Raw genomic sequence first — 17733 nt, forward strand, 5'->3', positions numbered from 1 at the left:
GTGGAGGTTATTTTGGAAACTAGATCTTTCTCCCCACTAACAGCCCCATTGGCAAGCACTGGGGACAGAAGACGAGCACATTTTTGCTAGGCTTTATCCTAATGTGTTAATTTGCTCTAAAAAAGACTATATGATAAGAACCAAATTAGAGATAAAAACCTAAAAACGTTAACTATTTCCTTTCTAACATCAACTCCTACTTTTAGGAGGCCTCACTAAAATGACATCTACCTTAAAATACACTATGTGATACTTGCTAAAGAGCTGTAGGCCTCTAGAGATATCTGCATAGAAAATCTTATTTTGAGCCTTTCCTGATGTAGTATGTCTCCAATAAACCTATGATTTTAGTGCACTAGAGTGATACATTCTCCCACATGAAGGAGACAGGAAGATAGGGATCTGCATTAAAAGGATACACTTGGGTGCTCAGTGTCTTTTAGCTTTACCTACCCAACCTCTGTAGAGGTCTCAAGGAAAATGGTACTTTGTGTGGGAGTAGCAAACTACTCCTGTGGGACCCCTCCTTTAAATGCTGATTGGGGGTAATGGTTCAAGCTGGAACTCCTGGGACTTGTTCTCAGAGAGCAGAGAAAGCAGAAGACTTTTCTGGTGTCATTTTGCTTGTTCTCAAGCAGGGCAAGACCCATTGCTTATTTTTTGTTGTGAGAAACGCTGTATATGCTAGAAAGTTCTCCAACTTCTTCATAAACTTCCACATAACAAAAACAGGGTTTCAGAATAATGGAAGGCCTCTTCTGACATGGCCTGCTCTGTGATGGCTGTGAATTAGACAATTCCCACATAAAACTTTAAGCAGTGATCAGCCATTCTCACTTCTAAAAACCAGCTCTCTTTGTGCCTCAGATACCATGAGTTTCTTGTTCCATCTGTTTTACTCCTCATTAGCATAAAAAAATAATTAAAAACCCTTATAGTGATGGTATTTAGAGGGGTAGCCTGTATTTGTTCCATTCATCATAATAAAGCCACTGCAAACTAAATATTAAATGTAGTAGTCTGCAGAATTAAGTGGACAGAGGAATAGTCTAATATAGCAAGTAGAGATAATGGTAATCCTTTCAAAAATGTAAGTGACACTGAAGTCTACCTCCTATTTTTAAATATTCATTATGCTAAGTTTAGGCATGGGACAACTTCACGTTGGGATAGGTGAACCCTGAACTTCACCTACTGCTTCTCTCTTGCATTTGATTTTACCAGGGAACTAAGAGTGCAGTTTCAGCACACGGCTGAGCCAGTCTAACGCCGTTGAAGAAGTGTATACCGCTCCCCTTGTCTCCTTCCTTCCATGTGTTTCTGCTCCATCCCTTATGCCACCACTATTACTTGCCTGACTTGGTGATGAGCAGTAAGTCAAGAGAAAAATTTTTGGTAAAGTTAATTTGCTTGCTGATGACCTAGTTCCCTCAACAACCTCCTGGATGTCGTGGAGTAGGTGGTGGGAAGGCATAGCAAGGAGTTACAGAGAAGAGAGCAGCCTGCACAGTTTGGCAGCAGGCAATGTCCAAAATCCACAGATACATGAAAAATACTTGCTTTTAAAGGAAAAATGTTCCACCTCTTCAATGACTCACTCTCCTTTTCCTGTTGCTCACTGATGGGAAGAAGGTAAACGCTGGGAGCACACTAGTGCCATTTCAGAACTGTGGATTCAAAGGCCCCTTCCAAATGCTGAGATAGGCAGGAAAAAATACAGTAAATTACAGTACTCAATACAAATTCAATTGCTAAATGAAACAAATTCATGATAATCTGTGGAGCTGTCTCACATGGCTGCAATTTCAGTGTGAAGTACAGACAGAAATAGTAAAATTACCAGTAGAGGCACGGTTTTCATATCAATTATCTGATAAGAGAAGAGAACACCAAACACAGGCTGTGGGCTCTTCTGATGAATAGGGTATGCAAAAATAGCCATGCATGTTTTTCAATGGCTGCCATTGGTATTTTGTATATATCTCGTTTATCTCAAACATAAATTATTTATGTTAGAAAAAAAGAAAGAGTGGAATGAACAGTGTTAGAATTATCAGCTTGCATAGTAAGACCTATGTATTTTCAGATAAAATGTAAAAGAAAAACTATTAATGACATATATGATAAAGGCAAGTGCTGTAAAATATTATCCCGAAGAGAACGAGTCTCACAACAGGAAAAGGAATTCTGTATGTGAGCAAAGGAGAAGGTGTGGCTGAAATAAGGATTGTAATTTAGCTTACTACAGCAGAAGTAGTCATGATCTTTGTATTATTTTCTTTTTTAAACTTGCTCCAGGGATATCTAGATAACTTCAAAACCAGGAACAAAATACAGTATAAATAAAAAAAAATCTATTTTCTCTTCACCTAATCTTTTTTCTAATTGCCATCTTAATTTATAAAGCATCTAAAAAATGTGGTGAAAACAACCAGGAGCTGGAAAGTAGCTTCCTGCTGCTAGTGTGGTGGTAGCATCTCCTAGTGTACAGGGCAGCGCTCCCCAAAATCAGAGATGTTTACTTAAAAGTAGAAGGTGAACCCTCCATTCTGGCAGCAAGTGCATCTCCTGTGGGGGGCTGTAGCTTGTAAATGTGCAATTCCAAACAACAGAGTTTGCAGAGCAGAGAAAAGCCAGAGACTCCGAATGGTGCCTGGAGCAGACACAGTCCTGAAGGGGATACCACTGCCTCTTCCCCAGGGACCCGCTTGATGGCGAGTGTTGCTGCTCCACCTGTTGAACCACGCCAGCATACGACACAGCCTACAAATACTGTAGGCTGTACACTACAATATGACACTGCCAAAAAGCAAACCAAAAGAAGTAAAATACTATTTGCATGAGCATCCATGGAAAGATAACACCCATTTGTTCCACACTAGACAGATCTGTGTCTTTCCATGGTCTGATTACTGAGTAACTCTCAATTTACGTATTCACCTTTCCACTGGACCCTAATCTCTCTGATGGTTGCAGTTCTCCCCAGTTTACTCTGATATTTTGCTGTCCTTTAAGGTGTTTCTTAGTACCTACATATAACATAATTGTTATTATATCTTCAAAAGATTTGCAATGGATGGGCAAGAAGGGCAGAGGAAGATTTTTAGGTTGTGACTGAAAAAGCCAAAGATAGTAGTTCTGAGTAATACTTTTTTCCCCATATGAAGACTAGTGCTTATTTCCTTCAAACTATAACTGGCAGAAGGTTTTATATCAGAAAGTCCTGGTTCCTTATGATCCCAGTAAGAAAGGCACTCAGACTCTATAAGGTATCACTTCAAATGCCCTTTATTGGAGCTAATACTATAGAGAAAAAGAATTGATAAACTTAGGTCCTTTCAGAGGCTGCACAGATGAGCTACTCAGCAGCTGTGTGCACCAGGCAATGAGCAGCACCGCTTGCCAGAGAGGACCACGAGCATGAGACTGTTGCAGTGAGTGGGATCCAGCTACCTGAGGGGTGGCAACTGGGCAAGCCTCTTCCTTTCTTTTGGCACATGTGTGCAGCAGAAAAAAAGTCACTGTTTTACTGCTGCTTTATTATAACAAATTGAGCTATTGCTAGAGCCAAACAGCAATCAAGGGGCATAGAGGACTGGTGGATGTGCTTGGCCTCCCTTTACCTTGGGTTGCTGTGCAAACACAACACACATTGACATACCAGCTACTATGAGCTCCTGAAGGGGAAAGGACACATTAGGCACCGACCTTTGGTGAGGTGGGTGTTGGTCTCTTCTCCCAAGTAACTAGCAATAGAACGAGAGGAAATGGCCTCAAGTTGCACCAGGGGAGGTTTGGACTGGATATTAGGAAAAATGTCTTTACTGAGAGAGTGGTCAAGCATTGGAACAGGCTGCCCAGAGAGGTGGTGGAGTCACCATCACTGGAAGTGTTCAAAAAACGTGTAGACGCGGCACTTCAGGACATGGTTTAGTGGGCATGGTGGTGTTGGGTTGATGGTTGGTCTTGATGATCTTAAAAGGTCTTTTCCAACTTAATGATTCTGTGATTCTGTGACTTTATCCCGGGCCTGACACACTGACTCTCTGAGAGGTTTAATACAAGGTGCTCGTTGTCTTAAAAGTGCTAGCACCAATACCAACGACAGTCTGCCTCAGACTGTGTGTGCACCACACAGAGCTGATCATCTCCAGCACAGCAAATACCATGACTGAATAAGAAGCACCTGAAATCCTGTAAGTGGGACTCTTTGGCCACATCTCAGTTCATTTAAGGTCATTGAGAGATGCCAGTATAGCCTCTGTTAAGTGTGATGCAGATGCACCAGGCATAAGCAAAACCAAACATTACCCCCCAACACTGCACGATAGCTGCTGAGCAACCATAAGAAATTAAATGTGAAAATCTGAACAGAGAAATGCTGGAAAGAGCTGCTTTTTCTGCTGCTTAATAACTCCTCAATTATGCCAACAGTGGGGAAGAGGAGCAAACACCATGAACTCATTTATGCACAAAGGGCAGCAGAGTCCTTGCTGACCTCTGGCTTGGGACAAACATGGATATGGAGTAGATTTTAACCTGTTTAGCTTGCTTTATAGTACTACACTCTTCGTTTTTGAATTTGAGGAGAAGCATCTGATTTCCCCAGGTCCAGTGCCCCTAACTAGGCAAAGTTACAAAAGAGCACTTGTCTGCTGATGACGCCATATGGTAGCCTATTCTGATCAAAATTTTCAGCTACTCACTGGCTGCTTCTGCAACCACTTTTGCACTAAGGTTCAGTGTAGAAAAAAGTACAAAACAAACCCAAGGGTGTGTAGTGACAGATGACTCTCTGGAGAAGTTGTACTGTACCATCCGTGACTGCTGGCAGAACCAAACTTCCTCTCTTCCCTGAGCTCATTTACTTTGGGTGTTTTAAACTATGTTGCCTGCCTTGATAAATTAGTTTTTCACATTAGGGTAGCTAGCATATATCAGAAACTGAGCAGTTATCACAGGCTGAACCAGCTTACCTCTGTGGAGGACTGTTGTGGTGATCATGCTGCTGCAGAGGTATGAAATGCAGAGTGTACAAAGAAGGCAAATATACTGTCTGGGAGAACATACCAGAAACTCCTACGTGCCCTATTCTAGAGGAGTTGCTGCAACAAAACGTTTGTTGAGAAAATCTTGGACATTAGGCAAAGAGCCGGCTGGTTGTGTCCTTCAGGTGCATGCTCCACAGATGTCCATACAGGACAAACACATTGCACCAGAGCATACAAAGGAGTGTGGATGCCCAGGAGAGCTCTTCATGGAAGCCCCAAAGGCATGTTAGAGTAACTGCTGACCAGTAGCTGGAAATAATGTGAACATGTGAAAAAGGGAGAATAAGAGAAGGCACACTACAGCTCTTTCCACACAAAACCTGTGCCCTCGGACAGTAACAGTTTGATAGCATAAAGTAAAAGCTGCAGCAGCCCAGGTCACAGAATAAGGAACGTTGAACAAGGTGAGAGGAAAGCTGCTTACTGTCTTTTGATTTTCCCTTCCTCATCCCTGCTATAACATCCTCAGGAAAAAAAAGCTTATTTTGAGTGGGGAAACAAAGCCACACCAATTATCAGTCTCTGCACACACATGCCTGCATTTCAGCTAAACAAAACACCCTGTTAAGGGTAAAGTAGCTCCTTTCCCTTTCACAGAGGGTGCACCTACTGCTGTATGCTCTGTGACTTAATATGTACAAATTTGGGATTTCTATTATCCACCTCTATGCCAGATTTGTTTCTTTACTGCTCATCAAGTCTATTATTCAATAAAGAGTAATAGCTTTTTACAACTGAATTATATTTGATATTGTGCATTATGATTGTCTAACAGACCATGAATGTTCCTGCAGACAGATTCTGTAGTTTATTCACCTGCCATACTAAAAAGGTAGTTATGGAAGATCTATGAGAATGGCCTGTGCATGTACCATGGGCCTTGTTGCCATGACCTGTGGAGAATGAAAATTAAAAGCTGACCCTCAATCATCCTTTAAATCCTACTGGCTTGTTAAAATCCATTTCTGAATATCTGAATACTCTGGGGTCTGACTTACAGCCCGGCAAATATGTAATTCCTGATTGTTCCTCAAATCTCTTCTTCTGTCATGCCCACCCTCTGACTTCTAATTCATCTCAACACTACTGCTCTGAATGTTTTAATCAAAAAGAAATTTTAGCAAGATGTGCTTTCTCCTCAGAGCCCTTCTCCTCTCCTCCACATGTATGCTGCAGACCCTGTAGGTTGACCTCAGGCAAAAAACGTTGGTCTCACCCAGGTACAAAACCAGATATGGCTGTGCTTTTAACAAGTACAAGCTATAAACCACATCAGTCCTTGGACTCGAGGAAAATAGTTCTGCATTCTGTCAGACCAAAACACCTTTCAGTACTATTTCACTCTTGAAAAATAAACAGAAAGATTTGGGTTTGTTCTTAGATGGAAAAAATCCATTTCAAACCCCTCTGAATACAATGACCACCCGGCAGCCGGCTCCGCTTGGAGTTACATTATTTTGACAAGATCAGAGGGTCACTGTCCATGAGGAACCTCCCTCTGTTCCACTGCGCAGCCGCTGCCGCGTACGTATTGCCCCTTCAGCAGCCAGCCCGGTGTCCACCTTCCCCTTCACGCTCGGCGGGGGTGCTGTGTTGCGGTGCTTCCTGCACTTCCAGCGCCTCGCAGCCGAGAAGAAGAGCAACAGTTAGGTTTGCAGGGACTGATGCACTTTTTTGCACTCCCTGGTAATACAAGACTCTTTCCTCAGCTATATCACAGAATCACAGAATCACAGAATCACAGAATCACTAAGGTTGGAAAGGACCTTCAAGATCATCAAGTCCAACCATTAATCCAGCGCCACCATGATCCCTAAACCATGTCTTGAAAGCGTGAGCATCCGTGGATGCTCACTAACGATGGACTGTGGTGGGAACTGTTCACTCCCAGATTGCTGCATTATGACTAGGTCTTATTTTCCTGTAATATTTTGGGATCTTTAGCTTCACTTGACTGTGAGAATCACCTGATCTGATGTTACAGCTAGGTTTATTAAAAATGTATTATGTTTCTCTGGATATATTTGTAACACTGTTTTTCCTCATTTTTTTGGGCTTGTTTTTCATTTCACTCTAGTTACCTAACCACATTAATGTGTAAATTCAAAAGAACTGCATGAAACATAGTTTTAGACTTGAACTCCAATTGTTTTGGTACAGCCTTATAAGTTACAGCAAAAGATTAAATAATATTTTAAATTAGCTTTTACTTCAATAAATAAAGGTTGACTTGTTGCAGATAGAGTACCAGTCTAACATTGGTCTACTCAATGTTTCAAAGTGCAATGAATCAAAAGGTCGTGACAAAAAGTGGTGACTCAAAAGATGACTCCTTGAAGGCTAACAGTGGGAGTGTCTCAAATGGTACAATATATATCACCAAGAGCTCAGAGAATCTGTTTAGGTTCAGCTGGCAAGCTGGATTATTACGTGCCTCTTTGAAGTTTGTGGGGTAAGTATTTTTCCAAGTAAAATATAATTGCTAATTTGTATTATTTAATATGGGAAAAAAAGTGATATTAAGGTAGTAAAGTGATACTTTAAGGTAAGTATAAGACAGATAGGTAAAAAGACAGCATATACAGTAATTTTACCTTGCCTTATCGATATATCTTATAGTGTCTGACTGTGAAATACCTGTAGGTGTGCAAAATATGAGTGTTTGTACACCATAGCTTTGAGTAGAAATACTTCATTTTCACTGAAAATCTGGTGTCACATTAAAACTGTTCTTTTATAATTTTAATAATTATTTTGTGAATAAAGGCATTTCTCTTTTCTCAGTCTCACTCTCTGGAGAACACAAGTGAGGTACAGTACGACGATTCACAGAGTCTGTGGTTCCACAGTCATTAGTGCCCGAGGCCTCTCAGGTCACATAATCAACCCCACCTGCTCCCAACTATGGCTATGCTGCTATTCCTCCAACTTTAACTCTTTTAAATATACAAGACCAGTAAGCAACTTTCTTGGTCTCAGATTCAAAAGAGAGAATGACTGCATGTTTCAATGAATATCCTTAACACGTCACATTCATTTGCATGTACAGGTCTTGCACCTGACTGAACGAATGCAGCTCTATGCTGCTTCATGCTGTACTGCCAAAACCTGTATTTATGATATATATGCTTGTGCTTTTTCTCAACAAAACAGCATCAGCAGAGATTAAATGTCCAAAATGGGACTACAGGAAAGAACCTCCCTAAATCTATAGTTAAGCATCTAAGAAACTTACTCCTGTTATTCCCACAAACTACAGGAAAGCAACCTCCAAATGTGTGGTTGGTTGTACTCAGCAATAGTCAGAAGTATACTAAGAGTATAGTGTGTTGAGTACATTTGATTTAAAGATCCAGAGCATGGTCCAGGGCATCCACAGAAGAAATGAAATATGAAGTCTGCATTGTTTCAAACATAATACAGAGTCCTCTAGATGGCCATAGGGAAACTCATCTGTTCAGCATTATATTTATCATAATGAAGCATGGATGAAACTGTTTCCTAAGGGGCAAGTACAAGATACCATCTTGATGATGACCTAGTATCTTGCTGAAAGAAAACAAACAGGCCTTCAGAGTCTAATGGGTCAGGAGTTCCAATATCTCTAACGATCGCGGAATTTGTAGGCTTCACAGCATTCGTTGGTTCAGCATCATGAAAACAGCAACGAACTAGCAGTTGCTGGGCTATTGATGGTACTTCTAAAAATTAAGTGCTACGTATGACCACTCTACAGTCATATTTCTGTTTGCTTCAGGCAACACTGATTTCACAATGGGCTCCATCAGTGCAGCAAATGCAGAATTTTCTTTTGATGTATTCAAAGAGCTGAAAGTCCACCATGCCAACGACAACATCTTCTATTCCCCCCTGAGCATCATTGCAGCCTTGGCCATGGTCTATCTGGGAGCAAGAGGTAACACTGAGTATCAGATGGAGAAGGTAAGTTACATAAATGGAAACAAACTCCTTTTGATCCTGTTCAACACAGCAACAGATTATCCATTTACATCTTTGGGACTTTCTCCAGTTGAGGGGAGAAAGTCATATATTCACATTTGGTACTGGATTCAAACTTGTCTAGAAAAAGAATGGCATGGAGCTGAGTTTTCACTTACCATTGCTCTTGCGCAAGAAGGGCAAGAAGGGCCTTTAGTTTCCATTAAGAAAGAGCGGTCTGGAAGAATGGTAAGGCTTCAATTTATATTATCTCACGGACCTGATTCTTTCCAGGTGGAAAGGAAAACTTGTAATATACAAAAGATATTGTATATTCTTCTTAAAAAAGATATATACAATATACAGTTAATATGCCATTAACTGTAAAAGAAGGGATCTAAGCTGAGGATCATTGTCACAAATTTTCAGTGTGGCACCTGCAGTAAAAATAAAGATTTAAAGCTCACATGAAACTTCTCAGTTCGTCTATATGCTAATCAGACCTGGTTAGTCCAAACCTATAGTTTCAACACAAACATCAGTGATTCTGAATGAACTTCACATACTTAATTTCTTCTATTGCTACTTTCAATTGCAGGTTCTTCACTTTGACAAAATTGCAGGCATTGGAGGAAGTATTCAGACCAAGGTACAGAAATCTAAGGTACATTTATTTCTCTTTCACATTTTTCTCGTGAGAATAGACTGTTCTGACTGTTCTTCAAGCAGGTTCAACACCTTCCCAAGCCTTTGCTAATGCTCTTAAATTAAGAGATGCAAGTTAAACAAAAAACAACAAACAAAAAAAAAGAAAAAAAAAAAAAACAGAACAAGAAGACAGGCTGCACATGTTTCACCAGAAAAGTGACAACACAGAATAGGATGCTTTGGGCACCAGGCTACCTTCTTGTGTAGACGAGCATCTGCACACCTGCAAGTTCTGCTAGGGGAGAGCACTTGAAAGGGGCTCAGCACCTGGAGCCTGGGTACAGCAGTCAGACTTGCATCTGAGACTCCAAAGTGGGGCAGGAAGAGGCTTCGGCAGAAAAGAGCCCAGAAGCCTCAAAGGCTGGAAAAGTAACCACACTCTTCCAAAAGCTACAGGGAATTTTCCAGCCTTCAATTCCCACTGCTACCCCAAGAGCACCATGAGGAGTCCCAATACCTTGATACCACCTGTGTGCTTTCCTCCGTGTTAATCTGCTGCCTCTGTAAAGATAACACAAGCCATACTCCCTGGCCTGTCCCCATCCATTTGGGATCCACAAGCACAGAGTAGGACTTGCAAATAACAAGAAGACTTTTTTTTTAATAAAGAAAAATAAAGGTATTATCAGCTAGAATATTTAGTGGCTGCTTAAGCATTTAGAAAGGAGCAGTTCAACACAATTTGCCTTCTCATCAAATGAAGTCTCAGCCACTGTTTAGCATTGTGCATTTTTCTTGCATGCTCTTAGCCTGTGTCACCTGGAACACTATTCTTGGGGCATTAGACAGCTGATACTTTTTTTCACTATATTATGAGAGACTTCCTGACTCCTTTGCCATCTAGCACCCTTCTCCCATCTGCAGCTTCAGCAGAAAGCTGCCATAAAAATGCAAGCAGAAGCTGGGAACTAGAGGCTCTGTATCTATGACAACTTGCCAACTGCAATCACTGACACCTGAATTTTTCTTTTTGTCACCTCACTCCTGAGCCATACAGTTTCAGATTAATCACTGAGGTTTTCTGCTTGTTATCACCTAGAACGAGTGTCATCACATGCTATAAATTAATTGTACATCATCAGTTGTCTATATTGAACATCCCTCCCATGGAGCTTTTAGACTGTAGTACATGTTCATCGGCAAATGTCCAAACACTGTGTGTTTTCCCATGTTACCTGTACCTTATAAATAATTCTCTTTCTAGTAAAATAAGCTAACGGCTATACCTTTTTATCTTCTCATTAACAACTCAGTGTGGCAAGTCTGTGAATATCCACATACTGTTTAAAGAACTTCTCTCTGATATCACTGCACCAAAAGCCAATCACTCACTCCACATCGCCAACAGACTCTATGCTGAAAAGACATGTCCAATCCTGCCGGTGAGTTGTACATCAGAGTGATTTCATGCTAAACTCTCTGTAAACCTGTAATCCAGGAGGACTGGCCAGAGTAGGTGATCTGTTAATCCAGTGGTCCTCACTGCTGTGGACTTCCATGGCTTTTCCCTTTCCCACAGCCCTGAAAATAGACTGAATGGAAAGCAATTCCAGGCAATGTAATTCCCCTCTCCCTGCTTGCTCCCCCAAAGCCTTTTCATTTTAACAGGTGGTTTGGTTTTTTTCAGGAAATAATTTTACTCCAGCACATTTCTTCACTTCAAAACCTCACCTCAGAAACATTTGAAAGTGACAAAATCCTTTGTTTGACATTTTCAAAACAAAGCATACAAATATTCTAAATCAAAGAAAATTCTTATCTTTAAAAATAAGAAAAAATGCTTTTAAAAAACCCCAAGTGGACATCATGATAATAAACACTCTAAATGAACCTGAAACTGTGGTTTTGGATCAGGCTTTCTTAAATAAAATATTTCAAAAATTCTAATATATACTCTTAACTGGTCAAGTAATAAAAATGTCAGATCTGAAAATGTCACGGGTCAGAATAATTTTTCTGGCCCAGTTTTAGCAGGTTCTTCCAGGAAGTAAGAAATGAGAACAGCCTAACCATGGCATCACTATAAAAATCCTTTTATCCATATTTTATTTCACCTTCATACTGTTTTTAAAAAATAACTAGTTTGGTGTCTAAAATTGCTGTCTTTATAGATCTACTTGAAGTGTGTGAAGAAACTGTACAGAGCAGGTCTGGAAATGGTCAACTTCAAAACAGCATCAGATCAAGCCAGACAGCTCATTAATTCCTGGGTGGAAAATCAGACAAATGGTAAGGTCAGACAAGATTTTGAAATATACTTCCCTCTTGCAACTGTACTCAAACAGTTGGAAAGACTGAATGCTAGAGGAGAAATTTCCTCCTCCCATCCCCATTAGTGGCTATTTCCTGTGGAAAGGGATGACTCTGTCTCACCTGTGTTGCCGTGAGAGTGTGTTTTAAACATATCTGGCAAAGGCAGAGGCGCCAGGATATGCACACTTTATATGCAGACACTTGTGTCTGGAGAGCTCCACTCATGCGAGGTAAGTCCCAGCTTCTCTAGAATAAGGGCATAGTTGTACAAGTATGCGCTGGGTGGGTAAGAAGTGGGCTTCCAGGGGAGAAAGTAATGCCCGCGCTAGGCTGAGGGTGGGAAAGGAATGATTCAGGAGCTTGTGTACATTTACTGTGCTGAGGTGGGAGGAAAAACGAGAGCGAAGTGTGAGGAAAAAAGCACAGCGAGAAACAGAAAATCTACACTGCTGCTTCCCTCTCCTGTTCCTCCTTTTCTATGTAAATCTTTTTCCAAGCACTGGTTACAAATATTCCCGGGGATGTATACCATTCTTGGACCTACCCGTCTTCTTGCAGAAACATCTGGCCAGGTGCCAGTCATTTGGTATTAAATCACCCTCATGAACGTGAATTCCACATGCAGACCTTTGAAGAAGAGGAAGCCACGACAAGCAGCAGCATGTCGATTGACCTCTAAAATGCAAGACTACTGCTCTGAAACTTACCACTCTCTGCCCTGCTTCTTCCTTAAAGGACACATCCAAGATCTCCTTGAACCAGGCTCTGTTGATCTCGATACTGCGCTGGTCCTTGTGAATGCTGTTTACTTCAAAGGCATATGGAAGATGACATTTAAAGAAGAACACACTCGGGAAGTGCCCTTCAATGTGACAGAGGTAGGGGGGCACAGACGCGGCTTCTGGCCAGGAAGCCAGGCTGTGGGCTTGCACAGCCACACGCACAACATGCTCTGGTCACGGGCCGGGTGATTTAGCTGCGTCCCTCGCCCTCAGGTTTGCAAGAGCTGGGTCTGACCAGAGCGTACCAGCAGACAAGAGGGGAAAATGGAGACACAGCTCTTCTTCAAAGGCAACGTGCCTGAAGATCGAGCCCTGTCCCTTTCAAAGGGCTTGTACATTTGCCTGCTTAAAGGAAAAACTGCTGCCCGGTCACGTCGTCTCACGTTTCTGTTCTTGCAGCAAGAAAGCAGACCTGTGCAAATGATGTGTCAGAACAGCACCTTCAAAGTGGCAGAGGTGGCTGCAGAGAAGGTGAAGATCCTGGAGCTTCCGTACGCCAGCGGGGAGCTGAGCATGTTGGTGCTGTTGCCTGATGACGTCTCTGGCCTGGAGCAGGTATGGCCCCGGCAGGGCAAGCAGAGGAGTTACCGCTTCGGTGGGACTTGGCTGCTGTCAGGCCTTTTGCTGCCCATCTACGCCCCAGCTGCCCGCACCACGGCTGTGCTGGGCAGGCAGGGGAGCACAGCGGCTGCCCAGGCGCTACCAGCTGCTCAGGCAGGGAATGGCCTCTTAGGAGAGCCCTGGACTCCATCTAATAAAATTAAGGTGAAGGAATGTGGGCAGATACTATTTTTCATAGGGAGGTAATTTCACCCCATATAAACTGTTGAGCAAATGTTGTTAAAACTGATGAGAATCAGGCATTCTCTGCAGGAATCACTAATGAATTTTTTAACATAATCCTCATTAAACATGGGCTGCTTTCAACAATTGCTCTGATTATGGAATGAAAAACACAGTTAGATAAAGCATGTTCTTAATAAAATATTCTTGATTTTTTAAATGGTGAAACCAGTCAAGCTAAACTAGCTGATCAATAACATTCGTCAGCTAAGACTTCAGAGAATCTTAAATATAGAGGTGGAAAGGAAATGCATGGAACATATCTGGAAATCACATATCAAACAAAGAAAACAGAAGAGTCTTGGGTCTAATAGGATGAACATCAACAGCAGAAAGAATTCATGAACATACAAGAACAAATAATGAGAACAGCATAGAAAGTAAAAGAAAAAAAACTGCTTTAAGTCAGGTTGAGTCAGTTTTTGCCAGATGCATGAAAACTAGTAAAAAAGATGGTTTTGTCTTTTAAAGAAAAAAAAAAAGATAAAAGTGGGACCCGTATGCAGTGAGGCAAGAATACAAATATAATTTACTGGCTGTTCAGAATTGAATGATACTTTTGTCTTTGTTTTGGAAGAAAATGGAGCTAAACAACTAAGTGAATGCAGGATGCTAATAGCAAAGAGGAGATAAAAAAGGACAGATGGAAGGGAGAAACAAAACTTGAAACCTTAATTTGCTTCAGCCAGATGGACTGGATTTACCTTCATGCAGGATTTCTGAAAGTAGCAAAAAAATCAGAATTCCAATGTCAATCATTCAAAATAAAGTTATCAAGTTCATACCATATTACTTATCTGTACTCAAGGGAAAGAGTGATGCAGCCTGCATTATATAAACCCTTATTCTTATTTCATCAATTTTTTAAATTATGTTACAAATTAGAGTCATTTAAGAAGTAGAAAAATTTGCATTGGTTAGGTACTATCAACTATAGGTAAATTTTCATGGCCTTTTTTTTGCAATCTCTTTCACAAGCTGACTAATTTGCTAGGCTGTAAAACTGTTGGGCCATGCCTCATGAGACACAAGATTAGTTGGACAGAAGGGGATGTGTCAGATGGGTAAGGAACTTAATAAAAGGACAGTGACACAGGCAGTACTGGAGAGGCAAATAATAAACTACAAAAAGGATGTTGACAGGATGCACTTTGGGAACCATTCTGTGGGGTTTTTTTATGATAGCCTTGATTAAAATGAATGGTAGGAAGAAGTATTTGCATCCCAGGTGTTTCATTCCCTGCCTCTCTTTGCAGCTTGAGAACAAAATCAGCTTTGAAAAACTTACAGAGTGGACCAGTCCCAATGTGATGGAAAAGAGGAGAGTGAAAGTGTACCTCCCACGCATGAAGATTGAGGAAAGATATAACCTCACGTCTGTCTTAATGGCCTTGGGTATGACCGACCTGTTCAGCCCTTCGGCCAATCTGTCTGGCATCTCTTCAGCAGAGAGCCTGAAGATATCTGAGGCCATTCATGAGGCGTACATGGAAGTCAATGAAGAGGGCACCGAGATGGCAGGCTCAGTGGGTGTCATGGGAGACATCAAACATTCTTCTGCCTTTGAAGAATTCAGGGCTGACCACCCTTTCCTTTTCTTGATCAAACACAATCCAACCAACAGCATCCTCTTCTTTGGTAGATATTGTTCCCCCTAAAGAAAGAAAGAGCTGGAAAAAATGCTTGCCTTCCCCTCAGAAACAGACACCCTTTACTGTAGTATTGTAGTATAACCTCCTCTTTTCAATATTTTCTCCAAGTGGAAAGTCTAATCTGAGAAATTTGCATTTGGGAAGCTTCCATAGCAAAGACATACCTGCAGGTGAGGAAACAGCAGCAAGCATGTTTACTCCTTTCCCTTCTCATACTGGTTTCAGGATTGCTTGAGCTGTGCAAAGGCTGAGCCAACAGAGAATACAGGCACCCACCAGCCAGGAAGGGGCCAAGTGATTTTCACTTGAGGAACCAATTGCAGTCATGACTCCAAGTCTTTGTGAGTCCATTACATAGAAAGCCGTGGGCTGTGCTCATCCCATTCCTTGGTAGCATCCTCCTGACAAACCCATGTTGTTCCTGAAACATGGGCTTAGACATCTCCATTCTGGAGGAGATGCTTGTGGATTCTGCTATGCAGGTTATTGACTGATGCCTATGTAAATTTTAATTTTTTTTTACTTAGCTGTCAGGAAATGGTGTACATGTCCACTATCACCAGAGTTGTCCTCTTCCCCATGAGTTCCTCATCTAATTCTGAATTTCTTGCAGAGAAAAGAAATGTCCAAAAGAAATTTGGTTCTCCAAAGTCATGGACAGTCTCTCTCCACTTCAGAGAGTGCAAAAAGCTCTAGCTTTGTGTAGGTACGGTTATGTCTTCTCACAGAGTGAGATTCAAAGCCTGAAACATGGATATCTGAATGATCCAGATGATCCAGAACTCAGTGAGAACTGCCAGGCAACAGAGCTGTCTGAAATCTTGTTTAAAACATTGGAAGACATTTCAAATTTGAGAACATTTTGATTTTTTGTGAAAAATCCTGCAAGTGGTATTAAAGAATCTGATTTTTCCATGGGAGTTTTGTGAAAAACAAACAAACAAAAAACCAAAAAAACAAAACCCAAAAAAACAGCTTTCAAAATAATCCCTGTTTCTCTTGAGCTTGCTTAGCAAGTAAACTTCAATTAGCCCCTGGAAAGCCCTCAGGTGAATTTCAAAACTCGAGTACATTATTATTCCATGAATGCAGCTGGGCTTCTTTGTTCCTGTGATAGTTCAAGGCCACATCTCTTGTTTCTAAGAAATATATGAGAATACTAATATTCTCTGACTTTTTCTTCCTATGTTTCCATTGCCATCTGCAAATATGGATATATTGGCTCAATACTATGTCCTGTTTTCATTCTAATCACTCATTATTGATTTTGATGCATACAATTGATTTTTTTTGTTAACATAATAAAAGAAAGTCACAAATGTTTGTCATGAGAATGATATTAATTTTCTGGAGCACAAACTCTTAATAATACCATTACATTGGTAACTGTTGTGACTAAAATGTGATTTACTACAATATCCTATTTTTAGAATGAATAAAGCATGTAGATATGAAGTTTCCTAGGCATTTATGAAGTGCATAAATGCACACGTCTAGAGTTTGGTTCCTCTCTGTATTACAGATTACCAAGAAATATCCCAATGGAATACTAATTTATTCTTATGGATTTTTTAATACAATTCCAATGGGTATTAAAGATGCACTGACAATTAGTCTAATAAATATTTCAAGGAACAACTATTCCAGCAGCTCTGCCATTTTAGATGATGAAATAATCTGAAAATCATATAACTCAAAAGGCATAAGAAAGAATAAGTAGACCAACAACTCTTAGGCAAAGCATTTCTCCATTGAGAGTCTTGAGAGGAGGAACTCTGTCATTAATATTGGCTATTTCCACATTAGCACATAGTGTGGTATGATAAAAGCAGATCTCTAGAAGAAAGCAGCTGGTGCTACAGGTCCAACATCCACATTATTTGAATATCATCAGGATATTTGTGATACAGACTCAGATGTTTTTCAGTGGTAAAAAAGCCTATTTTACCAAGTATACTTTAATTTTTGTTCTTTAGAAATGAAAGCAGTGATATGAACAGTTCCAAGAGATGCAAATTTCAACATCTCAAGGTTTATCATAAGCAGTTTATTCACCTTTTGCATCTCTTGTAGCCATAAGCAGTTGATCCAGTCTGTTAAATTTAAAAGCCAGTACACTTAAACAATAAGAAGACTTGAAAAGGGTTACATTTCCAAACTAGCTTTCCTATGATTACTAAACTGTAAAGTGCTTAAAGTACAAAGATATGCCTCAGTGACCAGGGTTGTTTCCTGAGCGACAACAAAGGTCAAAATGAAGGAGTGGGAAAAAACCAAAGGAGTCATGAGGCTTACAAGCAAGTACAAAGCCTCCCCGTTCCCAAATGGGAAAACAGGAAGGAGCAGAAAGTGCAAATTCAGCAATACTGGACCAAACCTGCAACAAAGCACCAACAGTTAGGACCTGGCCTGGCCACCACAGACCAGGTAGGAGGCACAATATTTAAAAGGCAGTGGAAAAGTATTCCCCACGAAGGGGGGATGATGAATGCCTGCTATGGCCTC

At 40.8% G+C, this 17733-nt stretch overlaps 1 protein-coding gene across 1 annotated transcript; it reads left to right on the forward strand.

The window, feature by feature from the left end:
- Positions 1-8711: 8711 nt before the first annotated feature.
- LOC309417872 (ovalbumin-related protein X-like) lies at positions 8712-15234 on the forward strand (the record flags this gene model as incomplete). Its single annotated transcript, XM_082015447.1, has 7 exons — positions 8712-8993; positions 9589-9639; positions 10952-11080; positions 11810-11927; positions 12687-12829; positions 13133-13288; positions 14833-15234. Exons 1-7 carry the CDS (start codon positions 8826-8828, stop codon positions 15232-15234), a joined length of 1167 nt encoding a protein of 388 aa, XP_081871573.1. The 5' UTR covers positions 8712-8825.
- Between the last annotated feature and the right edge of the window lie 2499 nt (positions 15235-17733).

Source organism: Phaethon aethereus (genome assembly GCF_964289735.1).
Source record: "Phaethon aethereus genome assembly, chromosome: 2".
Classification (NCBI taxonomy): Eukaryota; Metazoa; Chordata; class Aves; order Phaethontiformes; family Phaethontidae; genus Phaethon; species Phaethon aethereus.